This window comes from Megascapheus bottae, chromosome 33 (genome assembly GCF_031878675.1).
Source record: "Megascapheus bottae isolate mThoBot1 chromosome 33, mThoBot2.hap1, whole genome shotgun sequence".
NCBI lineage: Eukaryota > Metazoa > Chordata > Mammalia > Rodentia > Geomyidae > Megascapheus > Megascapheus bottae.
Window position 1 is genome coordinate 9,804,268 of NC_143541.1, and position 19,453 is coordinate 9,823,720.

Consider the following 19,453-nt stretch of genomic DNA (forward strand, 5'->3'; position numbering starts at 1 on the left):
ATTAACTAGCAGCTCTTCAATACTGTCTCATAGCCTTTCCAGAGTTTATGTTGCACTTGACACACAGTGGATTTGATTCCCATGAGGTGTAGCTATTTTAAAAATAATAAGGCTGGGTGCTGGTGGCTCATGCCTGTAATCCTAGCTACTCAAGAGGTTGAGATCTGAGAATTGTGACTCAAAGCCAGTCTGGAAACAAAGGTCTGTAAGACTTTTTTTTTTTGGTCAGTTGTGGACTTGGATTCTGGGCTGTCCCTGAGCTCTTCAGCTCAATGCTACCACCCTGTGCCTTGAGCCACAGTCCCACTTCCTGTTTTCTAGTGGTTAATTGTAGATAAGAGTCTCACAATTCTTTAGTGTCCAGGCTAGCTTTGAACTGCCATCCTCAGATCTCAGCCTCCTGTATAGCTAGGATTACAGGTGTGAGCCACCAGTGGTCCATTAGACTCTTACCTCCAATTAACCACCAGAAGTGGCACTGTGGCTCAAAGTAATAGGGCACTAGCCTTGAGCTGAAGAGCTTGGAAACAGCACCCAGGCTTAGAGTTCAAGCTGCACAACCAACTTAAAAAAATAATAAGGGACCAGGAGTTTGGCCTAGAGGTAGTTTGCCCTAGCATACACAAAGACCTGTGTTCAATTCCTTGGTATCACATACATAGAAAAAAGCCAGAAGTGGTGCTGTGGCTCAAGTGGTAGAGCTCTAGCCTTGAGAAAGCTCAAGAACAGTGCTCACACCCTGAGCTCAAGCCCCAGGACTGGCAAAAAATGAATAAAATAAGCCAGGAATGGTAGCAAGAAGTGGAGACAGGAGAGTTACTTGAATCCAGGCTAGGATTCACAATAGAAACCCTGTCTCCAAAAAGGCATCTCTTTTTGTCTTTCCCCATCCCCTCCCATGATTTTTTTTTTCTTTTGCCTTGATTCAGTTAATTTAAATTGTCTGAGGAAGCTTTACTAAATCAGCATTTGTCAAGCCTCTGCCGTTAGCAGGAGTGACAGAGATTTCTTTGGCTCCTGTATTGGCCTCAAATGAACCACCAGGACCTTGGTCCATTACATATGAAACATTTCCCCTGGTAGTTCAGTGGTGGTTGTGGTGGTACTGGTGGTATGAAGAAGACTTATTATCTCCATCCTCACCCTACCAACACACACGCACACTTGATGTTACTGAATAATTTCTTTGGTAAGAGTGCTTCAGTCCGTCCTTTCTTACCCGTCTTTACCTCCTGTATTCTCCTCCCTGAGTTTCTTTTTACTCAAGGCTAGTCTAGTGTTCCACCACTTGAGTCACAGAGCCACTTCATGCTTCTGTGTATGTGGTGCTGAGGAATTGAGCCCAGGGCTTCATACATGCTAGGCAAGCACTCTTATCACTAGGCCACATTCCTGCCTTTCTTTTTTGTAAAGACCAAATCCTGATCAGTAGCCGACACTGGCCCTGAAAAAAAACAGCCTTCTGCCTCATCCTCCTGATGGCTGCAATTACAGGTGTCCCTATCGTGCCTGGCTTAAAAGAGCGTGCTGTGAAATAGATTGTGGTTTGATTACATGACTGTTATTTTCTCTGTGCTGGGTTTTTAAACATGAAGCAGCATGGCAGCTGGTATGGCATGTGTTTGTGCTCAAAGCCAATGGCTTCCTCTTTTTTTTGCCAGTACTGAGGCTTGAACCTGAGGCCTGCACACTGTGCTTGGGCATTCTCAAGACTAGTGTTCTACCACTTGACCTGCCCCCACAGCACCACTTCTGGCTTTTTTTTTGGGGGGGGGGCTATTTGTGGGTCTTGAACTTAGGGCCTGAGCACTGTCCTTGGGCTTTTCTCAAGGCTAGAGCTCTGCCACTTGAGCCACAACACCACTTCCAGCTTTTTCTATGTATGTGGTACCAAGGAATCGAACCCGGGTCTTCGTACATGTTAGGCAAGCACTCTACCAGTAGGCCAAACTCCCGGTCCCACTTCTGGCATTTTCTGTATATGTGTATAAAGGAATTGAACCCAGAGCTTCCTTCATGTTAAACAAGCACTCTGCCACAAGGCCACACTCCAGGCTCCCAATTGGCTTCCTCTTATATTTCTTCATTAAACTGAATAATGGCCACAAAGTGGAGAAACACTCAAAATTGCAGTGATTTTTTATTTTTTTTGATAGCTCTTATTACTGTGCACTTTTGAGTGGGAAAAGAATGATAATGTTGGGCACAGTGGCTCAGGCCTGTAATCCTAGCTACCCAGGAGGCGGAGATCTGAGGACTGAGGTTCAAAGCCAGCCTGGGCACTAAAGACTGAGAGACTCTTACCTTCAATTAACCACCAGAAAGCCAGAAGTGGCGTTGTGGTTCAAGAGGTAGGGCTGTAGCCTTGAGCTGAAGAGCTCAGGGACAATGCCTAGGACCAGAGTTCAAATCCCACGACTGACCCCCCCCCCAAAAAAAAAAGATACTATTGTCTTATGAATTGCCTTTATTAAAACTTATAAACAGTTATTCAACATTTGATACACATCTGTGCTTCCCCCCCTTTTTTGTGGGTCATGTATCTTGAACTCTGGGCAACTCTTGAATTCCAGGGGACCTCTTATCTCCGATTAATAACTAGAAAATGGGAAGTGGGGCTGTGACTCAAGAGGTAGGGTGGTAGCCTTGTGCTGAAGAGTTTAGGGCCAGCACCCAGGCCAGAAGTAGGATGTTTCAAGCCCTCATGGACTTTGGGGCCCAGGACTGGCTTTGATTTGTGAACCTCAGATCTCATCTTCCTGAGAAGCTAGGATTACAGGTGTGAGCCACTGTTCTGGCATCTGTGCCCTGTTTTTTTTTTTTAAATTTGTTTTACAGTGCTTGGGAGTGTGCTAAGCAGTTACTCTGTTACTGAGCTCTCCCCTTACGCATAAGCTCCCAACACGAGACGGTGAGTCTGAGTTCTCCCTCCTGTGATGGACATTCCTACTTCTTGGGATGAGCAGATTTTCTTCTACAGCTGCAGATATCAGTCTGTTTTATTTTTGGTTAGTTGTTGGGCTTGAACTCGGGCCTGAGCACTGATCTTGAGCTCTGAGTTCTTTTACTCAAGACTAGTGCTCTACCACTTTGAGCCATAATGCCATTTCCAGGTGTTTTGGGGTTTCTTTTTAATTGTTTTTGGTTGGCTGTGAGACTTGTACTTTGGGCATGGGTGCTGTCCCTGAGGTTTTCAGCCACAGCTCCACTTCTGGTTTTCTGGTGAATAATTGGAGATAAAGAGTTTCAGGGGCATTTTAGTGCCTGGACTGGCTTTTAATCTTGATCCTCAGATCTCAGTCTCTAAGTAGGATTATAGGCATGAGCTGAGGGCACCTCGCTTCAGAGTTGGTTCCCTATTTGACTTAAACTGTGTACCTTCTCCATTTCAGTGTCGGGAAGACATCACTCATGAACCAATATGTGAACAAGAAGTTCAGTAACCAGTACAAAGCCACAATAGGAGCAGACTTTCTGACCAAGGAGGTGATGGTGGATGACAGACTAGTTACCATGCAGGTAGGCCACTCTAAACCTGTGCTGGCCATGCCTTATTAGCCTGTCTACACATAACCTGAACGTGCCTGGCGTTTTCCCTCTGTTGCTCAGACTTTACTATTACTTTCATGGGTACTACAGATGGAATTACCATATGTAGTTCAGGACACCCAGATTTAGTTTTCTTGTTTCTGTTTTTATTAGCATACATAACATGTACAAGGAGGGTTTTAATACGCCTTTTTCTTTTTGGGGGGTGGGTATTTTTATTGTTAGAGTGATGTATGGAGGGGTTATAGTTACATTCATCAGGTAGTGGGTACGTCTCCCTCCCTTCCTTTTTTTTTTTTTGCCAGTCATGAGGACTGAACTCAGGGCCTGAGCACTGTCCTCGGACTTTTTTCTCAAGGCTAGCACTCTGCCGCTTGAGCCACAGCACCATTTCTGGCTTTTTCTATGTATGTGGTACCAAGGAATCGAACCCCAGTCTTCATGCATGCTGGGCAAGCACTCTACCACTAGGCCCAACTCCCAGCCCAGGGTACATTACTTCTTTTACTGTGTCGTTTTTACTCCTGTATACACTATGTCCCAGTCAACCTCACTGTTCTGTTGCTGTCCTCACTCCATTTCCCCATTCTTTTAAGTGAAGACACAGTTTAAATTAGATTCTGTATGTGTGTTGGGATGGAATCCACGGCCTCGTGCGTGCTAAACACATTCCACTAGTGGTGATATCCCCAGCCCTAAATAAAGCCAGGAGAAATAATATTAAAATTTTGTGAAATTGCAGTGTAAGGAGGCTTCCTTTTTCTCTTTTCCTCCCATGGTACAGGGAATTAAACCCAGGGCATCAAGCATGTCAGATAAGCACTCATACTAGACAAGCACTCTACCATTTAAGCCAAGTCCCCCTTCCCTCCCTTTCCCCTTCTCTCTGTTTTTGTCTGTCTGTCTGTCTCTCTCCCTCTCCTAGTCCCGGGGCTTGAACTCAGGGCCTGGGCAGTGTCCTTGGATACTTTTGTGCAAAGCTAACACTCTGCCACTTGAGCTATGCCACCTCCAGCTTTTTCTGTGTATGTGGTAACAAGAAATCGAACCTAGGGCTTCATGCATGCTAGGCAAGCACTCTACCACTAGGCAACACACTCAGCCCATCTCTCATTCTCTCTTTCTTGTATGTACCTGTGTGTGTGTGTACATGTGTGTACACGTGTGTATGTTGGTCATGGGGTCTGAACTCAGGACCTGTTTGCTGTCCATGATCTTTGCCATTTGAGCCATGGCTCCTTTTTCCAGATTTTGGTAATTAGAAATAAGAGTGTCCTATACTTTCCTGCCCAGGCTGGTTTTGAACCATGATCCTCAGTTCTCAGCCTCTTGAGTGGCTAGGATTTATAGTCATGAGCCACCAGCACCAGGCTTGCATCCCTTGTCTGTGAGGTGGTGACTGAGCAGCTTTACTTTCTAGATTGGCCTGTGGTACAGTCCTCCTGTTTGTCTACAGCGAGGCCTTGTGCTGCCTGTTAAGTGGGAAAACAGGCAGGCACCATTGCACCTGGCCATTGCTTAAGGTGGAGTTTAAAATTCCTTCTCACCTGGCCTTGAACTAGAAGGCTCCACTTCCGCTTGCCAGCTAGCTAGGGTTACAACTTCAGCCATAATGCCCACCTTGGTGTTTTTGTTTTTGTTGGTATGCTATTTTTCACATTGGGCCTAGGAACATATCTCATGACAGAATATGTATTTAGCATGTGTAAAACTCTGAGTTCACTCTCTAGCATTATCCCGAAACAGAAAACTGTCCCATAAAAGTCTATATAATAATAATACATGTAATTTTTTTTTCCTATGTATGTGGTACTGAGGAATCAAACCCAGAGCTTCGTGCATGCTGGGCTGGCACTCTACCATTAAGCCACACTCCCGGCCCAACCCTTGAGCTCTTTTTGCTCAAGGCTAGTGTTCGAACTGCAGTGCCACTTCTGGTTTTCTGGCCATTAGTTGAAGATAAGAGTCTCATGGACTTTTCTGCTAGGCTGCCTTTGAATTGCAATCCTCAGATCTCAGCCTGAGTAGCTAGGATTACAGGCGTGAGCCACCGAAACCCCAGTACCTTGTTTTATTTCTATGTCCCCCAGAAAGGCTGGGTATGATGGTCATACCTACTCTTAGAATTGGGAAAGCTGAGGCAGGAAGATCCCAAGTTTCAGGCCAACCTAAGCAAAGCTGTGTCTCAGAAACAAACTACTTCTCCTCAAAAATTCCCAGGATAGGGCTGGGAATTTGGCCACATATACAGAAAAAGCCAGAAGTGGTGCTGTGGCTCAAGGGTAGAGCCTAGCCTTAAGCCCCAGGACTGGAAAACAAACCAACCAACCTTTCTAACACTGTAGAGATTAGACTCCATGTCATTCCAAGACACACACCTGCATTTAATTGTTAGGCTTGTTTAGGGTGCTGCTGCTGCACTGCGTAAATCTGCTTCCTGAATTCTGAAATTACTTGCTTTGCAGGTGCCCCTTAGTCTAGCCTGCTCACGTCATAGGCCTTCCCCAGCAATCCCCCGTTGCTGAGCGTCTCCTGAGCTGCCAATGCTGTTTGTTCATTTTGTTGTTGTTGGTTTTGGGGGGTGGGATAGGGGTGTCAGTGGTAGCTTGAACTCTGGGCCTGGGCGCTGCCCCCGAGCTCTTCATCTCAAGGCTAGGGCTCTATCACTTTGAGCCACTAGCGTCTCCTGCAATTTTTTTTTAAATTTTTCCAAATGATTTTTATCTCTTGCAGATCTGGGACACAGCTGGTCAGGAGCGGTTCCAATCTCTTGGTGTGGCCTTTTATAGAGGTGCAGACTGCTGTGTTCTGGTGTTTGATGTGACTGCCCCTAACACATTTAAGACCCTTGACAGCTGGAGAGATGAGTTTCTCATCCAGGCCAGTCCCCGAGATCCTGAAAACTTCCCCTTTGTTGTGCTGGGAAATAAGATTGACCTCGAAAACAGACAAGTAAGTGCCAGAGGTGATGGGAGTTGTCACAGACAACTCCAATTCTTTGGGGGTTCTGAAAGGTTCTTGGTGATAGAGTCCCTCCTTCCAGAACACAGGCTGGTCCTTGGAGGGTCTGGCAAAGCTGTTTCACTCCCCGAGCTTCCCCACATGAGCAGTGTTGCTGCTCTTTGAGCCTTTTGTGCCCTGAAGGAAAGTTTGATTTTCACTCAGTGGTATATAGAAGGTTGCTATGGATTTTGAATAAAATTGCTTTTGTTTTCAAACAATATTGGAAACAAATTCTTTTACTAATTATGGCTGTTTATTTCTGACCATCAATCCCTTAGTTTTCTCCTTTCGAAGATTTTGTCTCTTGGCTGAAATGGGCTGGCATGGGATGGAAGTTGTGAGATACCCACCACCAAGCCGGCAGATGTATTCAAGAGACACTGTTGTTCTTCCTGGACTGGTTTTTTTTTGGGGGGGGGTGGGGTACCAGTCCTGGGCTTGAGCTCATGAACTCACGGTCTAGGCACTATCCCTGAGTTTTTCTGCTCAAGCCAGATGCTCTCTCGTTTGAGCCACAGCTCCATTTCTTGCTTTTTCATGGCTGAATGGGGAAGTAAGAGTCTCAAGGACTGAAACTCTTACCTGCTTAGGATGGCTTTGAACCCTGGTCCTCAGAACACATCCTCCTGCTGCATAGCTAGGATGACAGGTGTGAGCTACCGGTGCCTCCTTGGCCTGGCTTTTATTCCTTTCACAAACCACATGTGAGCACAGCTGAGATCAGCAGCACGGGCTGCCCCAGCTTTGAATTTGGGGCCATCTGTGACCCGCACAGCCAGCAAGCACATCCGTCTTGGCAGCTCTCTGTGGTTAACCCCCCCCCCCCATTCCCAGGTCTGCTATTGCCTGTTTACCTGCCTGCTGACCCTGCTTGTGTTAGTGCACGTGTCCTGCTTCCTCTTGCAGGTGGCTACAAAGAGGGCACAGGCCTGGTGCTACAGCAAAAACAACATTCCCTATTTCGAGACGAGTGCCAAGGAGGCCATCAATGTGGAGCAGGCGTTCCAGACAATCGCAAGGAATGCTCTTAAACAGGTAGGTCTCCAGTTTACACAGCTCGCTACCGCCTGGCGCCCCCTGGTGGTGATGGCCTGGCACTGACCCAACCCTACTGGGCTTGCCTGTGATCTTCCTAGCAGCTTCTTGTGGGCAGTGGGGAAGCCCTGAGTTTATCTGGGGAGTCAGAGGCATGTGCTTCCTAAAGTCATGTGAATCATCTAAACACTCAGTGTAGTGAGAATGTGGGCGAAGGCCATCTATCGTTAAGGCCTGGGCTTGTTTTTACTTCCTTTTCATGCCAGTAGATTAGGGAGCCCTTTACCAAATTGCTGCTGCTTCTATTTAAAGAGGAGATAACACGTAAATTCAAGTACTAATTCTTTTAGTCATTAGACCTAGGGGGTCTATGTGTGTTTACCGGTCCTAGGGCTTGAACTCAGGGCCTGGGCACTGTCCTTGGGCTTTCTCAAGGTTACCACTCTATCACTTATGTATATGATACCCAGGAATCAAACCTACCACTAGGCCAAACTCCTGGTCCAGATCTCAGCCTTCTGAGTATCTAGGATTGCAGACGTGAGCCACCAGTGCCTGGTTTGACAATAATATTTTCTTCTTCTTTCTTTTGCCAGTTCTGGGCCATGAGCTCAGGGCACTATCCTTGAACACTTTTTGCTCTAGGCTGGCCCTCTGCCACTTGAACCACTCTGCCACTTCTGGCTTTTTTGTGTATGTGGTACCTGGGAATTGCACCCAGGGCTTTGTGCATGCCAGGTGAGCACTCTACCACTAGGCCATGCTCCGACAATGATATTTTCAGGAGAACATTTTTTGTTGTAGCCATGGTGCTAGGGTGGAACCCAGCGTCTTTCAGCAAATTGCCCTATCAATGGCCTTCACCTCAGCCCTAGAGAGCTTTAAATGAATAGATACAGTCTCTATTTGTCTCCAAGGCTGTGAGCAACAGCTGGCACACGATACTGCCACACCCAGAACAGCAGCTCTGCTCCCCATGGCCAAGCCCTACCTGTGGGAGGTCTGCAAGGGAAGTCATCAGCACAGCTCTGCTCCTGAGCATTCAGAAGACAAACCCCTCCTGAGTCTTGAAGTGAAAAGGGAAGACCACAACTGCCAGTCCAGTTCCTGAAAGCACACGGGAGACTTTGGAACTCAGAGGGCAGGACACAAAGCTGCAGCCAGGACCTTATGGGAACCCTGTCCCAGGTTGGCCTGGCTTTTGAGAGCAGTCAAGAATCCAGATTATGGGCCGGGAGTTTGGCCTAGTGGTAGAGTGCTTGCCTAGCATGCAGGAAGACCCGGGTTCGATTCCTTGGTACCACATACATAGAAAAGGCTGGAAGTGGTGCTGAGGCTCAAGTGGTAGAGCTCTAGCCTTGAGAAAGTCCAAGGACAGTGCTCAGGCCCTGAGCTCAAGCCCAGGACTGGCAAAATAAAAAAAAAATCCAGATTATGGCCAACTTTTTTATGCTGAGCCTGGGGCTTGCACTTTTGATTTGGGCACTGTGAGCTTCTTGTGCTGTCGCTTTTGGCTGATGTGTTGTAGGCGCGCGCACGGGCTCTCCTGCCTCCGCTGGCTGGAGCCACAGCCCTCGGTTCTCCCGAGGCCTCCTGGGTGGCTAGGGTTAGGATGGTGAGCATTTTAAGCATTGGTAGCTCATGGACCAACCCTATCTGGACATTCCAGGCCACCAGTTAGGAGCAGAAGGCAGCATGTGTCCTGATAGGAGATTGGACTTCGGGGAGTCTAGGGTACCCACCCTCTGGCCCTTCTTCCTGCCGTGCTCCATCACAGGTGGTCAGAAAAGGCCAGTGGTAACTAGCGTGTTCCCGTTCCCAAGGCACTAGCCTTTCTTTCTCTCTGTCTAGGAGACAGAGGTGGAGCTGTACAATGAATTTCCTGAACCCATCAAACTGGACAAGAACGACCGGGCCAAGGCCTCCGCAGAGAGCTGCAGTTGCTGAAGGGGCAGTGAGCACAGAGCACAGAGTCCTTCACAAACCAAGAACACACACAGGCCTTCAAACACAAGCCCGCCCTCCTGTAAACACAACAGAAAGCAATCTCTCACATCCAGCTGCCAAAAGAAATCCCACCAAACCCAGCTGTCCCCCACACGATGGTGTACACACACACACACACGCGTATACACACACGCGTATACACACACACACACGTACACACACGTGCCTCCCCCCTCCCCTCCCCCCCCACACACATCACAACCCCACTGCAGCCGAGTCCTGCAAGGGCTCCTGAGTTAGTCGCCCACCCTGTCTGTGGCCACAGACAGCACGGAAAGCTCAATTCCTTTTGTCCATTGGAAAGAGAGAACTGTTTACAGTGGATCTGTCTTAATTAGTTATCGGATCTTTTTTAACGGCCTCGTTATCCCTGATCCCATTCTCCCCGCCGAAGGCTCCCTTGGGAAGGCTGGTGCCCATGCTTCATTTACAGGCTTACACCCGTCTCATCAGACTGGGTTTTGTATGTATCTGTTAATGCTCGTTACTTTTAACTAATCAGATCTTTTTACAGTATCCATTTATTATGTAATGCTTCTTAGAAAAGAATCTTATAGTACATGTTAATATATGCAACCAATTAAAAATTATAAATTAGTGTGAGGAATTCTTGGGTCATGTGTCTGCAGCCCTGCAGTGCAGGCATGTAAGGTGGAGGGTTGGGCCCTGTCTGGACTGCAGCATTTGGAGGCCCAGTTAGTGGCAGTATTCTGTACAGTAGACATGAGAATCATGCGCGCCTTTTATCAAAGACTTAAGAGCCAAAAAAGCTTTTCATCTCTCCAGAGGGACACCGGAACTAGACAGTTCCCTTCTGAATTTTCCAAAAGGTTGATTTGCATAATACCATTGTATGTGCAATGGAGAAATGGTTGTTATTTCAGAAATCAGAATTTTATCCTCCCCTTCTTTCCCCTACTGCTCCAGATTTCAGAACTCCCATTGGATGAGCTTGAGTGAGTGCTCTACTCTCCAAGGAAAGGAGAGCCCGGCAGACCTGCCCTAATGACCTTACCTTTGTTCTTGAAGGCGCTCCTTTCAGGATTGTGGTGTCCTCAACTAGCAGACCTTCTCCTCTCCTCAGCCCCCCCTCCCCCCAGTGGTCACCTTCCCCTTTAGCTGAGCCCTGGCAGCTCAGCCCCCTCTGAGGACCCGCCTGCACCCTGACTGGCTTGAGGAGCACGTCCCCTTCTCTAGAGGTCTGTGTTCTAGGGTGTGGGCCAAGTTCTGTAAAGAGATGAACGTGATGCCAATAAACTTTAACAAGAACAGAGGACAGCTTCCTTGGCTCTGGTGTGTGTGTGTTTTGGTTTTTTTTGCAGATGATTGCTCCCAAGGCATGGCCGGTGCTCCTCAGGTAGAGGACCCAGCACCCAGCAAAGCAAGAGGGCTGGGCGTGTGGCCTAGTGGTGGAGTGCCTGCCTAGCATGCACGAAGCCCTGGGTGGATTTCTCGGTACCACACACAGGAAAGGCAGAAGCCACACGGTGGCTCAAGTGGTAGAGTGCTAGCCTTGAGCAAACCAAGCTCAGGGTAGTCTTTGAATGGTTTTACAGACAGCATAGGTCTCTGGACTTTCTGTCTGCCAGGATGTCAGAAGCCACAGTACCTAGCCAGACACAGTGCTGGCCTTGAGAAAGCTCAAGGACAGTGCCTAGGCCCTGAGTTCAAGACCAGGACTGGAAGAAAAAAAAAATGGACCAGCAACTTGACCAATACTCCTGTGAAATGATCACCAAAAATGGCCGCCTTCTCCACCCCATCCGTGAAAAGCCAGGATGACAGGAGGGAGGACAACACTTCCAGTGCCGAATCACAGCGTTCAGAGACGACACGGAATTTCCTGAACACCCTTGACATTTACATACTCTCCATGTCCTGGCTTACTAGGTAGACATTTACATACTCTCCATGTCAAGAGCCCATGGGCCGTGTTGTGCTCCAGCCAGGTCATTTACAGGGACCAAGACAGCAGTCACAGGTGGGGCCTTGGGTAACACTAGAGGCTCCTCGTTCCTAGCTACCCAGTGGGTCAGTGTGTGCTGTGGCCAGGTCCTGGTGCCCACGGGCACCTCTCAGGGCCGCTGCTGCTGAAAGAACACTGGCATATCACAAACAAATGCCCTTCTCACATGTAATTCTTTCCACCTCGAAGTGCAGTTGGTTTAACACCAACCTTCTAAGGGAAATAGTCTACTAACATATTGACAAGTAACTGTTACACATTTTTCTCTTGTTTCTGTGGTACTGAGGAATCAAATCCAGGACCTCATGTATGCTAGGTAAGGATTCTGCCTTGCCCAGGTTGAGGCCTAAAACTTTCTCTTTTTTTTCTTTTTTAAGGGGAGTGGGGGTGGAAATGGAAGGATTCCATTTTTCAGAACTGAAGGCATTTCTACCAAAATGAGCCTTCTGCCTTTATTCATACTGTGCACAGGTTCATTTGTCTTGATCGCTGAACTGCTTGCTTTTGTTTTAAAAAGTATTGCTTAAGGGCCGGGAGTTTGGCCTAGTGGTAGAGTGCTTGCCTAGCATGCACGAAGACCCGGGTTCGATTGCCACATATGTAGCAAAAAAAAAAAAAAGCCAGAAATGGTGCTGTGGCTCAAGTGGTAGAGCCATAGCCTTGAGAAAATCCAGGGACAGTGCTCAGGCCCTGAGCCCAAGCCCAGGACTGGCAAGAAAAAAAAAGTATTGCTTAAATCAGGAGCTGGCCTCCTATAGCACAGCCTACCTGAGTCTAAATTAGAAAAGCTTGTCTTTATTATGGTCTCTTGTTTAGACACTAAAAGTCCTCACTGCTCTACAAAAAAAAAAAAAAAATGCGGCACTGGTGGCTTGCACCTATAAAATCTTAGCTACTCAAGAGCCTGAGTTTAGGAGACGGGGTTCAGAGCTAACCCAGGCAGGAAAGTCTGTAAGACTTACCTCCAATAAACCACCAGAAAACCAGAAGTAACATCGTGGCTCAGAGTGGGACCAGAATGCACCGTGGCTGTTGAGGGAGTCTCCGAAGTGGATGGCCTGATCCCGTTGCTGTCTCCCTGAAGCCAGCTTGTGGCTTCTTGCTCCCTGCATCCTGTGACCCTGTGAACTGGACAGCAATAAGAGACTGGGAAAGGCAAGGGTGCCAGACTCGACAGTTAGATTTGGGTTCTACCCACGCCCCACCTCTTGTCTGGATCCCAGCTTCTTGTTAAATCAGAGTGAAGGGGAGGACACAGGCACCAAGAACCCCTCCATTGGACTCACCCCACAATCGAATCACTCTGGACCACTTCCAGGGGCCACCTCTCAGGAATGCAATCATCTAGTACTGTTTCGTTGAGGATTTTATTGTCCCCTTTTGTAAATATAAACCCACTGGTAAGCTTTTTTCTTTCTTTGCTTCCCCCACCCCCTCTTTGACCCAGCCCTGGGGTTTGAATTCAGGGTCTGAGCACTGTCCTTGAGCTAGCACTCTACCACAGCACCACTTCCGGCTTTTTCTGTGTAAATGGTACTGAGGAATGAAACCCAGGGCTCCCTGCTTGCTAGGTGAGCAAGCACTCCACCGTTTGGCCATGCTCCCAGCCCAGGCTACTTCGTCTTCATCACCTCATGTTAAAAAAGGTAGACAAGGTCTCACTGCAACAAAAGGAAATGTGCTCACTACCTGACTCATGAAATTGCAGTCCTTCTGTACATCATCTTTAAAATAATGTATGGGCCGGGAGTCTGGCCTAGTGGTAGAGTGCTTGCCTAGCATGCCCGAAGACCCGGGTTCGATTCCTCAGTACCTCATACATAGAAAAAAGCCGGAAGTGGTGCTGAGGCTCAAGTGGTAGAGCCCTAGCCTTGAGAAAGTCCAGGGGCAGTGCTCAGGCCCTGAGCTCAAGCCCCAGGTCTGGAAAAGAAAAAAAGAGGAGCCTGAGATGTGAGGATCACAATTCAAAGCCAGCCCAGACAGGAAATTTCATGAGACTTCAATTAACCACCAGAAAACTGGAAGTGGTGCTGTGGCTCAAGTGGTAGAGCTCTGACCTTGAGAAAGCTCAAAGTGTGGCCAGGCCCTGAATTCAAGCTCCATGAGTAGGGAAAAAGAAAAATAATATAATGTATATATAAAACACAAATACTAATAAGAGCTCACAGCCCTTAAGTAAGTAGTGTGGGATGTGGGGATGTGGACAGGTGCTTAGTGGGAACTGAAGCTGGAAGGCATCTTAAGGATATGTGGCGGGCGGAGAGCGGCTTCAGTGGGGCAGTCTGATGAGCAGCCGAGAGCCTCAGCAGAGGACCTGCAGAGGAGATGGGAGGGCAGAGAGGGGGGAGGCGCTGGCTCCAGTGGATGTGCAACGAGGGGAACCAACCAAAACCAATGCGCTGGGTAAGCGTGGTGGAAAAAGGAAAGGAAACCTGGCGGGAAGTCTCCAGCAGGTGGAGAGAGCAGGCACGAATAGTCCAGGGATGGAGCCCCTGGGCTGACAGGAGCCCACCCCGGAGTCACTCCAGGGCTGGCTCTGCTTGCTTCCCATGCACCATGCTGCCCGCTTTCTTCATTGGCTACCTGGGAACCCCACCTCTAGCTTTCTTCGGGGGTCAAGGGAGAGGGGCACCCCGGGAGTACCGGTATCTCAAGGTTGGCGGGCACCCAGCCCAGTCCTCGTGAGACCGCTGAGTCCCTGCCAGCTCCATACGCTGCTATCCTCACGCGTGGACCAGGGAGAGCAGGACCAGAGCCCACTGGCCCCCAGAAGCAGGCGTGCACTGGAGTGCAACCCCTGCCCCCCTTGTGAGGGACCAGAGTAATTCGCTCCTGAAATTCTCTTGTCCTCCGCTTCCTCGCCTGGCTTCCCCACAGACCCAGCTTCCAGGGAGGGGACCTGGCCTGGCTGAGGGACGGGGAGGGGGGGCAGACCTCCCTCAGGGGTACTTAGTTAAGAAAGGTAGACCAGATCTCCTCACTGCAGCTGGACTACCCGACTCTTGAGCACAGCCAGCCCTGACAAGGCCTCCCCTACCCCGGCCCCCAGCACAAGAAGGGAACCCTAGGCAGAGCCTGGCCCTCCCGGAGGCCTGGGGCTGCCGTCCACCTTCCCTGTGTCCCTCCTTGGCTCGTGCCAGACTCACCTGCCAAGCCCTGCCCAGCCCTGTGCCCCCTCTCTCTGAGACCCCAGGCTTCCACTGGAGAGGACAGGGTGTCCAGGAGGCGATGCAGCTCGTGGGGAGGGGGTCTGCTGCACAGAGGAGGGGGCGAAGGGCTGGGGTCCGCTGTGCACAGGGAGGGGGCGCAGGGCTGGGGTCCGCTGTGTACAGGGGAGGGGGCCTAGGGCTGGGGTCCGCTGTGCACAGGGGCGGGGGCGCAGGGCTGGGGTCCGCTGTGTACAGGGGAGGGGGCGCAGGGCTGGGGTCCGCTGTGCACAGGGGCGGGGGCGCAGGGCTGGGGTCCGCTGTGCACAGGGGAGGGGGCGCAGGGCTGGGGTCCGCTGTGCACAGGGGAGGGGGCGCAGGGCTGGGGTCCGCTGTGCACAGGGGAGGGGGCGCAGGGCTGGGGTCCGCTGTGCACAGGGGCGGGGGCGCAGGGCTGGGGTCCGCTGTGCACAGGGGAGGGGGCGCAGGGCTGGGGTCCGCTGTGCACAGGGGCGGGGGCGCAGGGCTGGGGACTGCTGTGCACAGGGGAGGGGGCGCAGGGCTGGGGTCCGCTGTGCACAGGGGAGGGGGCGCAGGGCTGGGGTCCGCTGTGCACGGGGAGGGGACGCAGGGCTGGGGTCCGCGGTGCACGGGGCGGGGGCGCAGGGCTGGGGTCCGCTGTGTACGGGGGGGGGGGGGCGCAGGGCTGGGGTCCGCTGTGCACGGGTGGGGCGCAGGGCTGGGGTCCGCTGTGCACGGGCGGGGGCGCAGGGCTGGGGTCCGCTGTGTACAGGGGAGGGGGCGCAGGGCTGGGGTCCGCTGTGCACGGGGGAGGGCGCAGGGCTGGGGTCCGCTGTGCACAGGGGAGGGGGCGCAGGACTGGGGTCCGCTGTGCACGGGGGGGGGGCGCAGGGCTGGGGTCCGCTGTGCACGGGGGAGGGGGCGCAGGGCTGGGGTCCGCTGTGCACGGGGGAGGGGGCGCAGGGCTGGGGTCCGCTGCACAGGGGAGGGGGCGCAGGGCTGGGGTCCGCTGTGCACGGGGGAGGGCGCAGGGCTGGGGTCCGCTGTGCACGGGGGAGGGCGCAGGGCTGGGGTCCGCTGTGCACGGGGGAGGGGGCGCAGGGCTGGGGTCCGCTGTGCACGGGGGAGGGGGCGCAGGGCTGGGGTCCGCTGTGCACGGGGGAGGGGGCGCAGGGCTGGGGTCCGCTGTGCACGGGGGAGGGCGCAGGGCTGGGGTCCGCTGTGCACGGGGGGGGGGGGCGCAGGGCTGGGGTCCGCTGTGCACCGGGGGGGGGGGCGCAGGGCTGGGGTCCCGTTGGGCGGGGCCCCCGCTGCCGCCACACCGAGAACCCCGTCCTTCCCTCCGGTGCTGTCTGCACCCCGAAACCTCCGTCCGCCGCGCCTGGCCGCAGCTCCCCACACCGAGGTCCATGCGTCTGGAGGGCCGTGGACGCTGGCGAGGGGCCTCGGAGCGGCCGGGACGCGGCCACGCGCCGCCCCGACGGGCACCAGGTTCCCACCCGGGAGGCCGCGGGCGGCGAGGACGCAGGGAGCGGGGCCCAGACGCGTGGGGAGGCCGGGGCGCGTGCCTGGCGCCTGGGCGATCCGCGGAGCCCGCGCCGCTCGCCCGCCCCTCCGCCCCGCGCCCGCCGCCCCTCGTCCCTCTGCGCCCCGCGGTCCGGCGGGCGGGGCCGGGGCCGGGGCCGCGCTGCGCCGGGCGGGCGGGCGGGCGCGGGCCGGGGGGCGGGCGGCCCCGGAAGGGGCCCCAGGCGGCGCTCGGCGGCGCCGGCCGAGCCCGGCTGTTGGTGCTCTCAACGCGGTCCGCCGAGAGGCGATAAAAGCGGGGCGGGGCGCCGTCCTCGCCAGAACGCGGCGCGCGCCCTGCTCGGCGGCAGCTCGCTCGGCCTCGCCGCGGCCCGGTCCCCCGCGGCCCCCTCCCCGCGCCGCCCCGCGCCCGCCCCACCCTGCCGCCCGGGCCCAGGCCCGGCCGCGGCCGCTCCCGCCCGGAGCCGCCGCGCGCCCCCAGCCCCGCGGCGCCGCCCCGGCCCCTCGCCTTCCTCTTCCCGGCGCGGCCCCCAGGCGTCCGCGCGCCGCCCGCCGCCAACCCGCTGGCCACCATGTCGGTGGAGCTGGAGGAGGCCCTGCCGCCCACCGGCGCCGAGGGGTCCCGCAAGGCGGCCCGGGGCGGCCCGGCGGCCCCGGCCCGCAAGAGGAAGAGCCGCAAGAAGAACCAGCCCGGCAAGTACAGCCAGCTGGTGGTGGAGACGATCCGCAGGCTGGGCGAGCGCGGCGGCTCCTCGCTGGCCCGGGTCTACGCGGAGGCCAAGAAGGTGCCGTGGTTCGACCAGCAGAACGGCCGCACCTACCTCAAGTACTCGATCCGCGCGCTGGTGCAGAACGACACGCTGCTGCAGGTCAAGGGCACCGGCGCCAACGGCTCCTTCAAGCTCAACCGCAAGAAGCTGGAGGCCGGCGCGGGCCGCGGGGCGGCCGGCCCGGCGCCCGCCGCGCCCCAGGCCGGGCGGGCGGCGGCGGCGGCGGCGGCGGCGGCGCGCGCGGACACCAGGCCCGCCGGGGCCCGGCCGGAGCGGCGCGCGCCCCCGAAGGGCAAAGGCGCCGGGGCCCCGAAGGCGGCGCCCGCCGGGGCCAAGAAGGTGAAGAAGGCGGCCAAGCCCAGCGTCCCCAAGGTGCCCAAGGGCCGCAAGTGACCCCCGCCCCGGGGTGCTGGGTCCCGCGCGGTTCCGCCCGGCCCGGGGCCCCCGCCCGCCCCTCCCCCCGCGCCCCCTCCCCCAGCCGCGTCGCCTTCTGTCGTCTGCTCTAGGTTTTTGAAACGGCCCTGGCGACGCTCCCATTGGCTCTCGCCCTTGGCAAAAGCTGTCGCCATGGTTACCGGCCCGGCGGCGCCCGCGGGCCTCGGCGGCCGCTCCTCCCCGGCGCGCGGCGCCTCCGCGGGCGCAATAAAGTGTTCCACCTCCGAGGCTGTCGGCGTCTTCCCGGGGCCCGGCGTGGGGCGGGGGGTCCGGGCGGCGGGGTCCGGCGGCCAACCAGTCCCGCCTAAGGGCGGCCGGGAGGAGGCCGGCCCTGGGCTCGGGGGCTCGGGGGGAGCCTGGGCGGGGGGCTGCGCAGGGCGCCCCGAGAAGGCTGCGGGGCGGCGGCCCGGCGCAGGGGCCCTGGGGCCCCTGGAGGCGGAGTCCGCCTGCCGGCCGCCCGGCCCCGCTCGGCAGGGCCAGCAGGCGGGGGCACCGGGGAGCTCGTGGCGGGGCGGCGGCTTTGTGTCTGGGCCGCGCGGAGCCCGCGTTCCGAGCCCCGGCGTCCTGACCCGATTCCTGCCCCGCTAGGCCCGGGGGCCTCGAGGGCGGGCGGCCGGGAGGCCGGGGCGCGGCGCGAGCGAAGGGCCAAGCTCCTCGGACCGCGCCGCCCCCGGGCCCGGACTCCCGGGGTCTCGGGTCTCCAGCTGAGCGCCGGCTCGAGCGAAGACCCGGGCGGGGGCCGCGGGGGGGACGGGGACGGCGGGGCGGGGGCCGCGGGGGGGACGGGGGCCGGGCCCGAGCTCGCCGCGGGGAGACGGCGTGGAGCACAAAGCGACTCGCTCGCTGAAGGAAGCAGATGGAGGAGGAGGCCCTTCCGGTCGGCTGCCTGCCCCATCTTCGCGACCCGCGGAGCCCGCGGCCCCGGAGGCGGGACCAGGGGGAGGCCGCGCGGCCCGGGCGGCGGCTCGGGGAGGCGGAGGGGCCGGGTCGACGGGGAGGGAGGGGCGGGGCCCGCCACCCTCGGCCCCGCCTTCGCAGGCCTGGGCCGGCATCGCCCCCTGATTGGCGGAAATCCGGATCCCTGATTTGCATAGAGCCTGAGGCTGCAGTCCCAGTGGCGGGGCGGAGCGGGGCGGAGCGGGGCGGAGCGGGGCGGGCCGGCCTTCCCTCCATCCCCTCTGCGTGGGGCTCGACGGGCGCGGGGTTTCCCCAGCCCCTCCCCCCCTGGCCCTGCCCCTTCCTCCCCAGGGATGGTCCGGCTGTGGGTGCCCGGCTAGTGCTGGAGCGCTAACGGCTGGGCCCTGGCCGGTCCCCGAGCTGTCGCGGAGACGCGGGATCCCGGCTAGGGTCGATCTGACCGGAGGTGTTCTTTGGCTTGGGGTTTGCACGCGGGACCTGCTGCTCCGTGCTCCCCCGCGCACTCCCAGCAGCGGCCCCACCCCGCCAGTCCCGGCCTGACCCAGGGCCTGGGCACTGGCCCTGCGCTGCGCTGGCTTCAGGGTAGCGCTCGAGCCCCTGAGCCACAGGGCCAGCATGCGGTTCTGCGGGCCGGAGCCCTAGCTGAGCCCTAGTTGAGCGCTCCTCCAGTGATCCGCACTCCCGGCCATCCCCTCCGTGTCGGGGGAGAAGAACTGTGGACGGGTTTCCTAGGAGCCACGTTCTGCGAACTCCCCGGGAAGGGCTGACGGAGGCTGGCTAGGTCTCGGGGCCGTGGTGGCTTTGTCTTCCAGGTGTCATTGTAAGAGGTGTCACAAATGGTGGAGTGGCAGGAGGGACAGTGACATGCATGATTTTCCCTGGTGGTTGACGGGATTTGGTAGAAGCCACTGGAAAAGTTGTCACTAATGTAGCAGGAGGCTCTGCCCCGGGAAAGCCTCTGATGGAGCTCTTCAGGTGACATCCCGTTCCCCAATGCATGGCGCACTCCCACCTGAGCCCTTCAGCCACTCAAGGGCAGACTTTTTTTCTGACTAGTTGGAGGTGAGAGTCTTACGCAC

At 55.7% G+C, this 19,453-nt stretch overlaps 2 protein-coding genes across 2 annotated transcripts in view; both read left to right on the forward strand.

Annotated features, from left to right (window-relative positions):
* Window positions 1-9,709, forward strand: part of Rab7a (RAB7A, member RAS oncogene family) — a 31,540-nt gene extending 21,831 nt beyond the window's left edge. The window contains exons 3-6 of the mRNA XM_090323759.1: window positions 3,393-3,519; window positions 6,283-6,501; window positions 7,459-7,587; window positions 9,439-9,709. Of these exons, the coding sequence (XP_090179885.1) occupies window positions 3,393-3,519; window positions 6,283-6,501; window positions 7,459-7,587; window positions 9,439-9,534 (571 nt within the window). The 3' untranslated portion in view covers window positions 9,535-9,709. The remainder of the gene's footprint in view (window positions 1-3,392; window positions 3,520-6,282; window positions 6,502-7,458; window positions 7,588-9,438) is intronic.
* A 6,956-nt stretch (window positions 9,710-16,665) lies between these two features.
* On the forward strand, window positions 16,666-17,681 carry H1-10 (H1.10 linker histone). Its single transcript, XM_090323774.1, has one exon. It carries the CDS (start codon window positions 16,824-16,826, stop codon window positions 17,412-17,414), a length of 591 nt encoding a protein of 196 aa, XP_090179900.1. The 5' UTR covers window positions 16,666-16,823; the 3' UTR covers window positions 17,415-17,681.
* Window positions 17,682-19,453: the final 1,772 nt, after the last annotated feature.